Source organism: Pecten maximus, chromosome 8 (assembly GCF_902652985.1).
Source record: "Pecten maximus chromosome 8, xPecMax1.1, whole genome shotgun sequence".
Classification (NCBI taxonomy): Eukaryota; Metazoa; Mollusca; class Bivalvia; order Pectinida; family Pectinidae; genus Pecten; species Pecten maximus.
In genome coordinates, this window is record NC_047022.1 from 9,713,329 (window position 1) to 9,728,542 (window position 15,214).

The 15,214-nt window shown below is 35.7% G+C and overlaps 2 protein-coding genes across 3 annotated transcripts; one reads left to right on the top strand and one right to left on the bottom strand.

Annotated features, from left to right (window-relative positions):
* Positions 1-479: 479 nt before the first annotated feature.
* On the top strand, positions 480-9,072 carry LOC117332434 (matrix metalloproteinase-19-like). Its single transcript, XM_033891334.1, has 11 exons — positions 480-759; positions 1,644-1,738; positions 2,286-2,437; positions 2,826-2,901; positions 3,562-3,704; positions 4,109-4,366; positions 4,768-4,983; positions 5,567-5,740; positions 6,522-6,649; positions 6,951-7,108; positions 7,382-9,072. Exons 1-11 carry the CDS (start codon positions 637-639, stop codon positions 7,482-7,484), a joined length of 1,626 nt encoding a protein of 541 aa, XP_033747225.1. The 5' UTR covers positions 480-636; the 3' UTR covers positions 7,485-9,072.
* Positions 9,073-10,179: 1,107 nt separating this feature from the next.
* Positions 10,180-14,094, bottom strand: LOC117332435. 2 transcript variants are annotated; one of them, XM_033891335.1, is made up of 4 exons: positions 14,022-14,094; positions 13,486-13,909; positions 12,785-13,006; positions 10,180-12,128 (listed from the first exon to the last, which is right to left on the bottom strand). In XM_033891335.1, the coding sequence occupies exons 2-4, from the start codon at positions 13,732-13,734 to the stop codon at positions 11,583-11,585; spliced, it is 1,017 nt and encodes a 338-aa protein (XP_033747226.1). In that variant the 5' UTR covers positions 13,735-13,909; positions 14,022-14,094; the 3' UTR covers positions 10,180-11,582. The 2 variants fall into 2 exon arrangements, with proteins under 2 accessions (XP_033747226.1, XP_033747227.1); XM_033891336.1 differs by lacking the exon at positions 14,022-14,094 and having other exon boundaries at positions 13,486-13,945.
* Positions 14,095-15,214: the final 1,120 nt, after the last annotated feature.

Sequence of the window (15,214 nt, forward strand, 5' to 3'; positions counted from 1 at the left end):
ATTGAATTATTAAAATGCAATAATGTTGATATCATTTTTAGCCTTTGTTTTTGTAGCGTAGTTTTTAACTTGATAGGTTTATATACACGTAAAAATTACATGCATTTACATAAGTTAACCATGCTTGAAGAACTGTGCCGTTCCTCGGTAAAACAGCATTGTATGAAACTCGATGACTGTACGGTAATTCAGTGCATAAACACTTAACAAGAAATCGCCACACCGAGGTCCCAGTCTTTTGAAGTTCATTCAAGCAATGACGAAGCTGACGTCAGAAGGAAGTGTTTACACTAAACGAGGGGTCACGCGCTCTAACCAAGAACAAATAGCTCTGCGCGGTCAACGCTCGTGCGGAAACTTAATTTCCTTATTTGGATTAGTAGTTTAGTAAAGTCGGGTGCAGTTTCTTCAGGATATATCCGATTTGTGTAGTATAAATAAGAGAGATCCACACCGCATTATCATTTACAAATACATTCTTACGGCAATATATGAGCAGGGTTTACAAACAGTATTTTGTAAGCTTAGAACGATTTTATCTAAAGCTAAAGCGAATTAATTGAGCCGAGATTACTACTGGAGTGCTTGAATTTATATATAACATTTAAAATTATTTCATATTATATTTCTTGAAATATGAAGACCATTCGATTCGCTGTGGTCGTATGTATTATAGCAGGTGGGATATTGCCGCCAACTAGTGCGAAAACGATAGGGGACATAACTCCAAGAGAAAAACGCCAAGCTGTCGATATTGATGTAAGTATACCTTATATAAGTATATTCTGCTAATTTGCATCGGTCGGATCATTGTTGGCCAAACTTTATTCAATTTACTTTTACCTCCTGTAGTAAATAACATATATCCAAAAGTTTTGTTTGTTAAAGAATCACTTGTATTGTAGTTTAGTAAAGGTATACAAAACAATTGCCACACACGTGCATTTGGTCTCTCACGTACAAATTAAAAGAATCTACTTACACGCATTATGTGCATGTCATAAAATGAATATTATAATATAAATAATAGCTACATTTGTTATTATTATCTTATTTCATTTATTTTTTCATTTATTTTTTCATTTATTTATTTATTTTTCATATGTATTTTGTTCATTTATACATGTATTTATTTATGATATACACATGAACATGAATTTTTTCGTAACTGTTAATTTATTTCATTGTAATATGACATAATGATCACATGCAGCACAATACGTTCAACTGACAATTAGTAGCAAGAACCAATTCTTTTCCAGAAACCGCTTTATCGGCTACGGTTATAGGCTGACAGAATGAGTTTAATCAAATTAAAATCACATTAATATTATACAAAATCAAAACAATGGGAAACATACAAATTTGTATTCTATCTGCCGATAAATACTATTGTGTCAGCGTGTGTTCAAAAACATGAAGAGTCAAGAGGTATGTGTTACTTAATAAAAGAAGCTCCCGGCTCCAGTTTATAACAATTTACAATATATGGGGCGCATGTTGTTGCATGAATAGGAATATGCAATTTGCGTTTACGATGTAAAATGGAAACAAACAATAACAAAAAAAATGTTCCACGTTCAAGAAACTTGAATATATTTATAACATTACAATCATCTTGAAAACATTAACATTTATTTTAGGGCTACTTGGAAAAATTCGGATACCTGGAAAAGATTGCTGATTCGTCACGTGGTCCAGTCAGCCATGACGAGGCTAGCAGGAGCGAGGCGATTAGGTAAGACGCGATTTGTTAACATTAAAACTAAATAAATTAACTTTGTTTGATGAACAATGCTTTAGTCATATAACTCCTAGCTATGTTAATCTTTAAAAACGTAATTAGTCGCGCACCAATAAATGTTTTGCTAACATATTTTTTCCGAAATCCCACTTTCTTGACAGATATGATGGATAATTCAAGGTGGATATTATTTTTTTATTAAAATTTGATGTTTGATATGGATTTATTTTAAAATTCAATGTTTAATATGGATTGTATAAATTTTTGGTAGAGAAATAGATATTTAACAACCTGATTCAAATTTATATATCAACATTCACTCTGTGGCATAACATAGTGTACAAAGATGGTCATGTCCCAGTTTTATCAACGTCATTCTTTGAAATATCTATACAATAATATAGCTTAAGTAAGAATATGAAAATGTCTTGCTATTGTTTATCTTAACAGTGAAGTGTGACACAGCTTTTACATTGCATCTGAAAAGTTTGTTTGTTGTTTTTTTTAAAGATTTTAAAAATATTAAGTTTTCTCGATCCAGAGACTTTCAGAATTTCAATGGCCTGCAGGTTACCGGTGAAATTAACGAGGAAACAGTATTGAAAATGAGGCAGCCTCGTTGTGGAGTGACTGATAACCCTGCACCGGGAGTACCTCAAAATTTCATGGGCCCCTTGGAGTTCAACGCCCCTGGTAGGTTTCTTCTCTCTTTCAAACTAAGACACAAATTATGATATTTTCATAACAAAGGTGTTCGTTCGAAACATATTTTTCGTAATCTGACAACCACAGATTTCATTTCTGTATCATTGCTCTTATTCGAAATAATAACCGAAATATCGAGTTGAATGGCTCTGTCAACCTAAATAGGTCACTATGGCGATTTTGTTAAATATTTGGTAGAATTAAGACGGAAATATATTTCATAAAGAAACGCCATTAAATAAATTAACAAATGGACGCGTTTGTTCGTATAAAACGCTTTATTGACCACATATGGTATAAGCATGTGGTACATACAAAATATTTTCCAGAAGTACGTCACAAGTTCTTACTGATGATTATGTATTTTTGTTGCTAGGAATCAAGTGGAAGAAAAACTCTGTCACATGGAATGTAATAAATCCTAGCAGCCAACTTCCCGATGGAATCCAAAAGTAAGTACTTTGTTGAAAAAAATGTCGTCAATATATGGACACGAATTGACTTAAGAAAATGACGTATTTAAATTGTGACGTCATGATCGCATTGCACATAAAATATGTTGACGAGGGTTTATGACGAAATGAATGATAAATATAAACTTTATTTGTTTTACAAGAATTGCGAAATAGGTTTATGTCAGCTTAAATGTATCATTCTTGTTGGCCCGGATGGAAGCGCTTACCGTTAAACCGTAGTACGCGGAAAACCCCATGTTGTCGTCGGCATTAGTCTCGCCTATCACAAGACGACAAACACGAGTACCACAATCTCCTGAAACACTACACTCATGCATCTCACACACACGGGCGATCGTCCTTAAATGACTCTCGCTGTTGATAAGATGTTAAACAAAGAGCCAAACCTGATATACTCGTCTCTGACCTAACCAACCATTCCACTTCCGATTCAAACTGCAGACGCTAAAGAGAAAGGCGAGTGCGCTATTCACTACGCCAATCGGTCAGCCTAGATTGATAAGGATAAAGTCGTCCAGAAGGCATTTTGTTGGCATTTCAATTCATATCTTTACCACAGTCTCAATAAATTGCTTTTATTTCCGTGTGAAAACCATTCAATCGCTTGACTAATCATTCCTGTGATTCTATTTTCAGACTCGCAATTAGGAACGCCTTTAAATACTGGTCCGATGTTTCTCCAATACAGTTCCGGGAAACAAGCGGAACACCAGACATAGAAATTAAATTTGCAAGTGGCAACCATGGTGATGGTCCGAGAAATTCCTTTGATGGAAGAGGTTTGTCCTTTTTTGTACATGAGCATATATGAATGCAAACAATCGCAGTTATATTGAAATTGATATTTAAAGAAGATCCAATCTTATTAACTATTTTCACAGTTAAATGACGTTTACCTGAAGCACTGTCAATTCATTGCGCATGTCTACCAGTTAATGACGTAATGTAATCAGGCGGGTCCATTTTTTCCCTGCGTTGATTCAGTTCCTGATCACATTGAATATTGTTCCTAAAAGATTATAAGCTTCTGGTATTTTAGGAGTTTCACAAAGAAGTTCATATTGAAACGGGAATTAAAAAGTTGCTCCCCAAAGAAATATTTCCTACATTAGAAATATAATTGAATACTGTAACAATAAATAAATCTTTCCGTATCTTCATGTTTACATCTTCTAAATTGCAGGTGGCGTTTTGGCGCATGCGTTCTTTCCTGGTGTCGACGTCCTTGCTGGCGATACCCATTTTGACGAGGGCGAGCGATGGGTGTACCACTCCAACAGTGGGACGGAACTAGAAACCGTCGCCGCTCACGAATTTGGTCACGCCCTGGGACTTGGTCACTCCAGCAACCCCTCGGCACTTATGGCGCCTTACTATAGGGGGTACATTCCCGGTCAACGTCTTCATAACGATGACATCCGAGGAGTTCAGTCACTGTACGGTAAGTAACCATACTTATATAAAGAGGCGATAAGTTATATTCAAATACATCCGAGAAGCTCAGTAACTGTTCGATAAGTGAAACATGTGTTCATTAGTCTTCTAAAGAAGGCTGTTGAGATACCTACAACAGTTTCCTCTACAATGTTTAAACTATAGATATTTACTCTTTAAAACATTAAATATCCTACATATTGATTTATTTAATTGTATTTTAACCATTCTTAACTGAAGAGGCTATAAGTTATATGCAAAATATCAATTGCATTAATATTCAAATACCTTAAACCAAGGCCATGGAAGAGTTATTGCGGTATTTAATCAAGTTATGCAAAATTCAGAATTGTGTTCCGAATAGTTTATCATATTTTATATAGCGCTTAAATCCAATTTCTGTTTCAGGTGGTCTTTCTAGGCAACAGACAACACCAACGACGACAACATCAACGACAACAACACCAACGACGACAACATCAACGACAACAACAACTACTACACCAAGTCCGTCAACATCTACATCCACAGCGACAACAGAAGTCGCCAGTCCTACCACAAAGAAATATATACCCAATGGTGATGAAACTTTGTGCAACATCGCTTTCGACGCTATTACAGCTGGTAAGATAGTTCACGTCCATATAAAGCTTAATATAGTCCTCCGACAATACTTCACAATTATAAAACGTGGGTTTGATATTTTGTCCTATAAATAGAAAATTCGAAATTCAAATGAGTGGAATCAAATCACGATAAATATTCCTGAAACTGTGAGATTTGACGAGGATTCTATGTACAGCAAACATCATGGTATCTTTTTGTGGTCGATGAAATTGATTAAACAATGCCGTGAAAGAATTCCAGTCTTATGGACTTGTCACGAATTTCCAACCTACTTAATATATATGTATGTATTTAACTAGTGAAAAATATCACTTTGATAGAATAGATAATTTCGATATTTCACTGGTAAAATGTAATAAAATGTCATCCGTGTCTAATGCAAAATTAATTGTTTCCTTTTTTAATGTCGATTTCCTCGGTCATTTACTTCTATATATCGCCAAATCTCTCTATAACGTAAATATTTCCAGAGAACTGTTGGCAATATAGCGAGGTTTAGATACCTGCCCTTGACGTGAATCTGGGTCGGTTTTTTATACTATTTTTAATAGTCTTTATCATCATGCCTCGTTTTGTATAGGTCCAGATGGCGCCACCTACATCTTCAGAAACCAGTTAGTTTACAAAGTGACCGATAGGGGGCTGTCTGCAGGATTTCCCCGTTTTATCCGAGAGGTATATCCCGGCTCCCCCAGATATGTGAAAGCAGCAGTTTATCTGAAGAGTACGGGCGAAACTTTCCTGTTCAATAACAGTGAGTACATGATTCAAGCCACTAACAGTAATAGATATGTTGAGTGTTCCCCACTCACCCCGAAAATCTTTTAGGCAGAAACATTGTTTGAAATCGTCATTCATATCAATATGCGTCAATTTCATTTAAATTCATCAAAACAAATCATGCATTCTTGGTATGTGACGTTTTAGTATGTGATACCTATGAAAGCCTGTCAAGCGAGTCCGGACCAGGTTTTCCTTATATCTCAAAAGAAATCAATACAAATTCCAATATTAGTTATATGATAGTAAGTACAGTATACTTTGATGTAGCCTCCTATTACTGTTAGACAGATCGTGGTTGTTGTTCAAATAAAACATTAATAACAAATAAACAGTAAACTTCAATGCATTATTATTTTTCTGTTATGTTATATTTTTTCTGGTTTATTTGATAAAAACTAAAATATTTTCAATATATATATGACAACATATAAAATAAACCGGTATAGAAAATGTCTACCCGTTTTACAAAATCTTCACTATATTTACAAAATTCATCGGGTTTTAAATCGCTGGGTTTACAAAATCTCCTTTGTGTTAACAAAATCTACGCTGAGTTTTAAAATCTCTTCTGTATCTTTAAATCTCCTCTGAATTTTAAAATCTCCTCTGAATTTTAAAATCCTCTCTGAATTTTAAATCTCCTCTGAATTTTAAAATATCTCAGTTTTAAAATCTCCTCTGAGTTTTAAACTCTACGCCGGATTTACACAATCCACTCAGTTTTAATGAATTCTCGTCATGTTTTCTTCCAGACGGAAAAGTGTGGCGTTACGTGGGTTTCACGCTACAGAAAGTTACCAAAATGGTCAGGATCAACTTCCGGTCAGCTATCGCCATTACCAACCCTCGGTATGGAACCCAACAAATCTTTCTTTTTGGGGTAAGTAAAAAAGTAAAATTGTTGAATTTTACCGAAAGTTGGCATGGGAGGTTTGAAGTAGGCAATTGTGACAATACAAAATCGTACTGAAACATATATACAAAATACAGTCATAAAAATCATGAATATTACTTATAAGCCAAGATGAGATGTTCTGGAACTAAAACACATATTTGTACAAAATATACATGCCTTGCGCAACACAGACTATACTACTTTTCTATAAGATAAATGTACTTTTATCACGTAAAAAAACCATAAATACATTATATATATTATACTGATGTCGTTTTGTTTTCAGACGGAGCACTTCTGGGGTTTAAATCGCCGTATCATGAACGTGTCAGAAAGGTCGGGTTATCCCCTCCCCATCTCACAGTACTGGGGAAAGTTCCCTCGCTTCTCTACAGCAGCGTTGGAGTGGACGGACGGAAACATCTATTTTTTCAAGAAGGGAAGGTAAGGAATCATAGACTAAAACACAAAGATGGGATAAAATTTCGATTGAGCCAACACTTGTTAAGTGTGTGTAAATTAAGCGTGGGGATTTACTTTAAACAATTGGAATAATTTGCGCCACGGGAGATAAAAATGTTGATTTTAGTCTATTGATTATCGGTTAATCAAATCCTTATACACATATGTATAACATATTCAAAAAGCCAACCGTTAAGTTTTCAAGGGATTTTTTTTTTCTAATTCTAATTTCTCGTTTTATTTCGTATTTTTCAGCTATGTCCGTGTCAGTCCTAGAACCCGCACTATAGTGCCCGGATATCCGGGAGAAAGCGCCACCTCCTGGTTGAGATCCTTGTGCATAGAGCCCAACCAATGAAAAGCATTGCATTCAAAGACTAGACATTTGAAAGCTGGCCAAGACCAACGTCTGCCACAATGCGCAAGAATCTATAGCGTGCTTGTCAGTTTGTCAAATACAGACGGACAAAATTTCGACATGCCCAAGAGCGTAACGTGTCAACATGATGGCTGTGTGTTATCAGGAGAGCGATTTTTACGACATATTCCCATTCAAAAAGTCGGAAAAGTCTGGCACCCTGAACTCATAGGGTATTTTCGCTGAAATACGCAGGGTCCCAGATGAAGATTACGGGAGTTCCGAACTTGCGGAAGTTGTCTCTCTTTAATTTATGAAACCTCGCTAAGCTTGGTGTAATATACACCAAGTTGGGTCTCAAAGTGCAATACTAAACTAATAAAAAAATCAGGAAGTCAATTAATCACGGATCTTTCTCTGTAAACACTTCTTTAAGATAATAACTTAAGATAATTACAAATAAATTACAAATTAATGAAATTATATATCAATACTTAATTGTATTGTGTATTTAACAATCATCATTATCATCATCATCATCACAACATTCAAGTTGCATAATTAAAATTAGACTTGTAATCACAGCTCCTCTACGATATACATGTACTACAATACACTGCAGTGTGTCGAAGAGTAGATCTTTTGTAGAGGAATGGAAATTACAAGTCTAATTTTAATTAGATTTCCCCGGAACTATTCAATAATTTCTTTTTTACTTAGATTACCTAAGTTGTAATTATTTTTTTTTTTTTTTTTTTTTTGCGTTAATGCCAGATTTGTTAATTAAGTTATGCAGTATAAGTAACTTAAATTAAACGATTAAATTCCAACCCACACAGAAAAAGTCCGCCTCCTGACTGGATTAGGACGATCACATGACCTTTCACTATGTATACTAACTAGGTAATGAAGAGAACATGGCGGTAAATTTAATGAGTGACAATTCTCCGAAATGAGTCGAACAAATTATTAATACTAAGGCCGTTTTCGTTTTTACGATTCCAACGCTTGGGCCAGTTGGACAAGAGTTGTTCGTTTAATTATGAAATAAAGACGGACCTGGTGATTTTACATTGTTTTCAGACGAGCCTTGACAATGACTTTCGAGGCCTGTATTAAGAGCCAAAGGTCCGTCAAGATGTATGTTTGAAACATTACATTTAAAAACTGACGAACCTGTTTGTCCGCATAAACGAACAGGCCCATAGTGAGTAAAGATTATTTTTCAACTTCTTTTCACTTTTTCACTAAATAAGTCTACATAAAGGCATATTATCATAAATAATGACTGTGATCCAGTGGCAGAGAAAACATCCGAAAATATGCGGAAGCCCATCTGTAGTAATGGTTTAAAATAATAACGACGACAGGCCAATTAGCCTGTATGTAAGTTGTGTGTGTGTATGATAGCTGTCAAATGTTTATTTCTATTTCATATTTCAAGTCAATATGTATCTGTAAAAATATGTGGATTGAGATGTTTTGATTTCATATCATAGTAAATACTGGACATGTCGGATAAGAGAGTGTAAATGTGAAGATTTATGTACATGTCAATAAAAGGCAAATAAATTGTATTTATAAAGCTTCCAGAATTATGTTGGTTTTTTCTTCTCAACCTCATATCTTGACGAACAGCTCTCTCTTATGTGCAACTTTATTATAAACGACGAATTAAACGTATAGAAGACCATGCATCATGCCCAATATGCACGTAAACAACTTCAACGTAAAGTTTTAATAAGCTTCATCATTTTCACTTCCGGGTTATTATTTTGTTACCAAAAATGGACATCCAGTTGTTAACTCAATCGTATTTCTAACTCTTAATTCGAAATTGAATAAACGAGGGCAAGATGTAAATAAAAGAAATATATCATTGGATATCATTGTCCCTGTGGAGCAGGTAGAATTTTAATAAATAAAAATCAAACACACTTACCTTAAACCTGGGGGCGTTCTTCGTAGTCGATGAAAAATGTGTATAGCTCAAAATACCATTAGGTTTCGTTATTCATGCTAAAATGATCCCGTCTCCAAAAAAATCTCTTTTTAACTCTTGCACCAATCTAAAAGTTGAATTTATTTTAGTTTATTGGTAGACTGGGGTGTTGGTCAATTTAGTATTGACAAATTGACCTTTCATAGGAACAATTTAGTTCAAAAATGTCTTCCTAGCAAGAAAATTCCTTCTATTGGCGTGAATACACAAGATATAATTCTAATTTTCTTGTCCAACCGCGACACACATATAGAACCTACTCTTACACGCTATTTGCGATGTTAGTACGTTTTTAATTAAACATCTTTAATTATTCACTTTTTTATTCGCATTTCTCCAATTTTCTTTGTTTGGAATTGATTTATTAACGATTCCGGAAAAATTGGGAGTCTGTTGTGTTTAGTATCGGCCATGGATGTCGGGTTACAAATCTGACAGATATACCTTCTCGGTGGTTGATTCTATGCTGCTCCCGTGAAAACAGTTGAATTCCACACTATAGCCCAGGCCATGGTGATGTGTGCTATATTTCAGGAGGTTTTTTTTTCACAGCACATTTTATTCCATTCTAAGTATCGTCTGCTTCTGCTTCCATTTCCGCCATATCGTGTACAGGTGACGTATTTAGTATAATCAAAACCACATCGTGTCCCTTGATCCGGATAACGCAGAGAAAGGAAATGATAACATTTCTTGAAATCAATAACCTCATTTTATTACCAAGGACATATGAAGTATAAAATGCATTTTTGACGATGATAGTTGTTACATCGCTATATATAACGAGATATTATTAATGAAAGAATTGTATGGGTGTTGCGAAATCAAATTAATGTCCATGAAATGAAACATTAATTTTTAAAAATTTCACTTTCACATGTCAAATTGGGAGGATATACTCAACGGGATGTTGTTGTTTTTGTTGTCGTGCCATTTCAAATTATAGTCTTACGTCATTGTGACGACACTATAGATTTTACACTGGCTCATCCAATAAAAAAAAGGTTCCAGGGTGTACATTTTGTATTACACTAGTGTTTGCAAAATCGATTGTGACGTCATAATATTGACAATGACACAAGGTCAAAAGGTCATATACAAAAATAATCAGGATATGATTATAAATAGATTGCTGATAAGTCTTTCACACAGCTGCTCATTTCATTTACACCTATTCTTGGAACTGTCCCACGAGGCGTGTTATTTGGACACCGTTCCAACCCCCAACCCCTTTAATTTGTACATGTGAAACATGCTACTATTTGCCAGAAATGACTTCATTACACGTAACCTCAGCGATCCTTGGAAATATTGTATTTTCTAAAAGTTTTTTTCATGTTTTTTTTTCATCTTTTTATTTATAGCCCACTTTTAATAAATAAATAAACAACATAGAATTCAAATTTACTGGGCCTAGTTTCTCCTGCTTATAAGACCTTGTAGGGGCTGTAGTCAAACCTTTAATTTAAACGCGATGGAGACAGGAAAACTACTTATAACTGACAATTCCATGTCACTCCCACAAAACATTAATGGGACACAGTCGATAGTGCGTAAAAATGTGACGACTATTGATGAAATAATTACGTAACAAACCAGTTGTTTTATTAATACATGTATAACATACCTGTACATTGTATTTTTTGTAAAATATGTAACGAGATAAAAAAAATTATATAACATGGATTGCTATTATAATCACAAGACATATTACAGTTCGAGAATTTCCGTCAGAAAGAAATATTCGGGAATCTTTCAAATTCTGAATACGAAGAACTTTGTCTAATTATCGCGTAATCTATGGCGCGGGAAGGATGTCATAATTAAATATTTTTTGCCTAGGCAAAAATAAAATATTACCTAGGCAAAATTCGATTTTTGCCTAGGCAGAAATAATTTTGCCTAGGCATAAATCGAATATTGCCTAGGCTGAAATATTTTTGCCTAAGCAATGTTTGATTTTTGCCTAGGCAAAAATATTTAATTATGACATCCTTCCCGCGCCATAGTAATCAACTAATGGGCACAGTTTTATAAAGAATAATGACCAACGTCCAGTACCTGGTTGAGTTTCAAAACACCCTGTTTGCTGTTGATTAATTCATCCAGGAATACGATTCCTCGATGGCGTATAAATCATGCACAACCAGAAGTTCCCATGAGTGCTTTTTCAAGACACGTTTGACGGTCTCTTCATGTTGCTGCTTGGTACAAACAATATACATGATTATCTTATCTTCACAAGAACTCGTCTTCCCTGCTACATGTCGATGGACATGCTCGAAGATTATCTTATCATCAACAGATTCACCAAACAGGTTGATAAACACTACATCAGTATGATTACTTCGCCATGTTGATCCAAACGAAATCAAATTGGCAGATCCGGTTCCATAATCCTTACTCACTAAGATTTGGTCGCTTAAGCACAATATGCGCTCGATGTTTGAAGTCACCAACTCATACGGAGTTCCTCTTATAACTAGCCTGTTTTCTGGGAAAATGGTTGATGTGATTTCAGACGAGAGAAAAATATTCTTTAGAAAAGCATCGTCCGCTGGTATCGTGGACGACTGGTCAACCTTTGGTGATCGTTGCGTGTTCTTGAGAGCATGTCTTGATGTTGCGAAAATTAATCTTTCCTTCAATGAAAATTATTTTTGCATGTTACTTGAATCCATGAGTATTTGAATAACATATTGTTTAAACTAAAATTCACGAATTAAGAAAGATATTCTCGCACGGATATCCCAACAATAACCATACAGTTCTATAAGGTTTATTATTTGTCAATTATGGACCTTTGCCGGGGTCAAAATTTTAGATTTTACCGGGGTAGTATTATGGCATTGTGGCGTCATATGACGTCATGAACGTAATACTGACTAGATATTTATTAAAGTAGAAACATGGGGTTAATATAACAAAACATTAACCTCCATGCTTTAGCCAGTGAGAATTACTAAGTTTTGTTTAACTTTATCACATAGATTCGATAAGTTGGTGATACTGTGGAGATTACTGCGATCCGTGTTTTATTATAAATAATATTTCCTGCTTTGCGTTACTAACATATTTTGTACTACATATCATGCAGATGTTGAAAAAACAGAAAGAGAAAAAAAAGATAGAAAGAAAAAGTAAATATTGATGTTATCATTACTAAGATTATGTTCCCACTAGATTTAAAAAGTAATTATTTCTAATCGGAATTAAACATAACATATTGTCTTAAGTGTATCGTCAATAATACACATGCCTTATGTAGTCGACTATATACACTAAAGAGGGATATTACCATCTTGCACAAAAGACGTGCATTCCTCTGGAGAAGTATGTCGCAGGCAAAAGGTGACGATGTGACCGAGACGCTTCTGGTAGCAGTTCTAGAGAGATCATGAAAGGAATGTTTTTTCATCGCCGAGATGATTCCTCTGCCTTCATACTCTTCTTTAATCCGCCCAGATTGAATTACGACACTGCATCCGTTGTCAATTTCAGCAGCGAACATGAAACTTACCTTGAAAACAACATATGTAGTCCATGTGACCTTGACTGTATTATCAATTATTGGTTAATTAATATTGTTTAAATCAGCTGTATTACCGGAAAAGAATAATTATGATCGATTGAAAAACAACAATAATCTCTTGTATATTGTAATTCATTACGACATGCTACATACTTTACACTATTACTATCCTCCATGAGTTTGAGCTTCTCGTCAAATTTAAAATGAGTAAATTAAATAACTGCTTCCCAGAGAAATTCTATCATGCCCGCCACTGTATGTCACAGGGACTTGAGAATTAGATACAGTGTACATTTATTTGGACCTCCCCTGGTAAGTATAGCACATATTCAGACGTTTTGTGGGCCTATATCCCCAAAACGTCTGAAAATGTGCTATACTTACTAGGGGAGGTCCAAATAAATGTACACTGTATCTAATTCTCAAGTCCCTGTGATGTACGCAATTAATCGGGCCTTCAAACTTACCAATTCGTGATCAATGAAGCCAGCATAGCCAGTGTTATGTTTAAGTAATTGGCGGTATGTCCCCGGAATGTAATCACAGCCCCTGTTGATATCACTTCTAACAGAAACGACCCCCTCGTAATCATCCACGGTCGTACGTCTTATCCGCAAACGATCGGCCCATTTCCAGGCTCCGTGCGATGTACTAAATGACATTAACGTCCAATACAACGATGGGACCTTTACTCTCCAGTTGACGCGAAAAAGCATAATACCTCAGTTATTAACACCAAGATAGACTTTGCACTTGGCCAAGTGAACTGTCACACTCCGGAGTGACCGATCCCGGGCCCTAACTGACCAGTCCGTGCTGACCTAGGCATACACGACCTGGATAGATGGACAACACAAGTGTACCCCGAAGCCTTGCGATAATGACGAGGACCTGTAGTTAATGTAGACAGTTGATGTATTGATAAGAACATTAGTTATATTAAGGTTGTGTATATAAAGTTACATCTTGTGCAGACATGACAAGGGCAATATAATTTACTCACATTTTCACTCATGAACAGGTAGACGTCACACCAGACAAAATAACAATCGACTTTTGTACGCATGTGCAAAGATGCAAGATAATTAGCACCTTTCAATACAATTGAGCTTTCTACATACGGTTGCTTCGCCCTAAAGATATAATAGACATTTCTATCTTGCATAATCCGTAAATACCGGATATACATCTTTAAAAAGTTATACCTTATATACCATATAGGTCGATCCAGATAAATTCAGCGACAGTATAGCTTTGTAATTTACACTTCCTTGTCATGTATGAAAGGACATTTTAAAACTTAGCAAAATTCTGGTTTTTCATTTTCATGCCTCAGTAAGAGTTGTTCAAACTGAACCTGCAGCGAGCTGGGAAGTAGCTCATGGCCTGCATTTGCAAATATATATATATTCAAATGGCGTCAACATTTCACCCCACCATTAACTATCGTATATCATTTGAAGTTCAAATGATGAGAAATTTATATAAAATGAAAGGTTAAAGTTTTTCGTATCTGGAAAGCCATGCCATTGGATAGGTTTAATTAAGATCACAGCGGTACACAATGAGAGTAACTATCAGTGGAAGGGGAAACCCCCGCCTTTACGCTCGATTCTATTTACAGTGGAAGGGGAAACCCCAACATGGGAAACCCCCGCCTTTACGCACGATTCTATTTACAGTGGAAGGGGAAACCCCCGCCTTTACGCACGATTCTATTTACAGTGGAAGGGGAAACCCCCGCCTTTACGCACGATTCTATTTACAGTAAAGGGGAAACCCCCGCCTTCACGCACGATTCTATTTACAGTGGAAGGGGAAACCCCCGCCTTTACGCACGGTTCTATTTACAGTGGAAGGGGAAACCCCCCGCCTTTACGTACGATTCTATTTACAGTACAAGGGGAAACCCCCGCCTTTACGCACGATTCTATTTACAGTGGAAGGGGAAACCCCCCCCCCCCCCCCCCCCTTTACGCACGATTCTAGTGACAGCGGAAGGGGAAACCCCAACATGGGCAACCCCCCCGCCTTTACGCACGATTCTAGTTACAGTGGCAGTGTTGGCCAATGCATTTCTTTTTTTTTGGCAAACTTTAAAGACCTTACACAAGTCCCCATTTTATTATCGTCTTATATGTTAATTACTCAAGAATATTCTATAACACAGAAAAACACATTTTCGTTATGGACTTG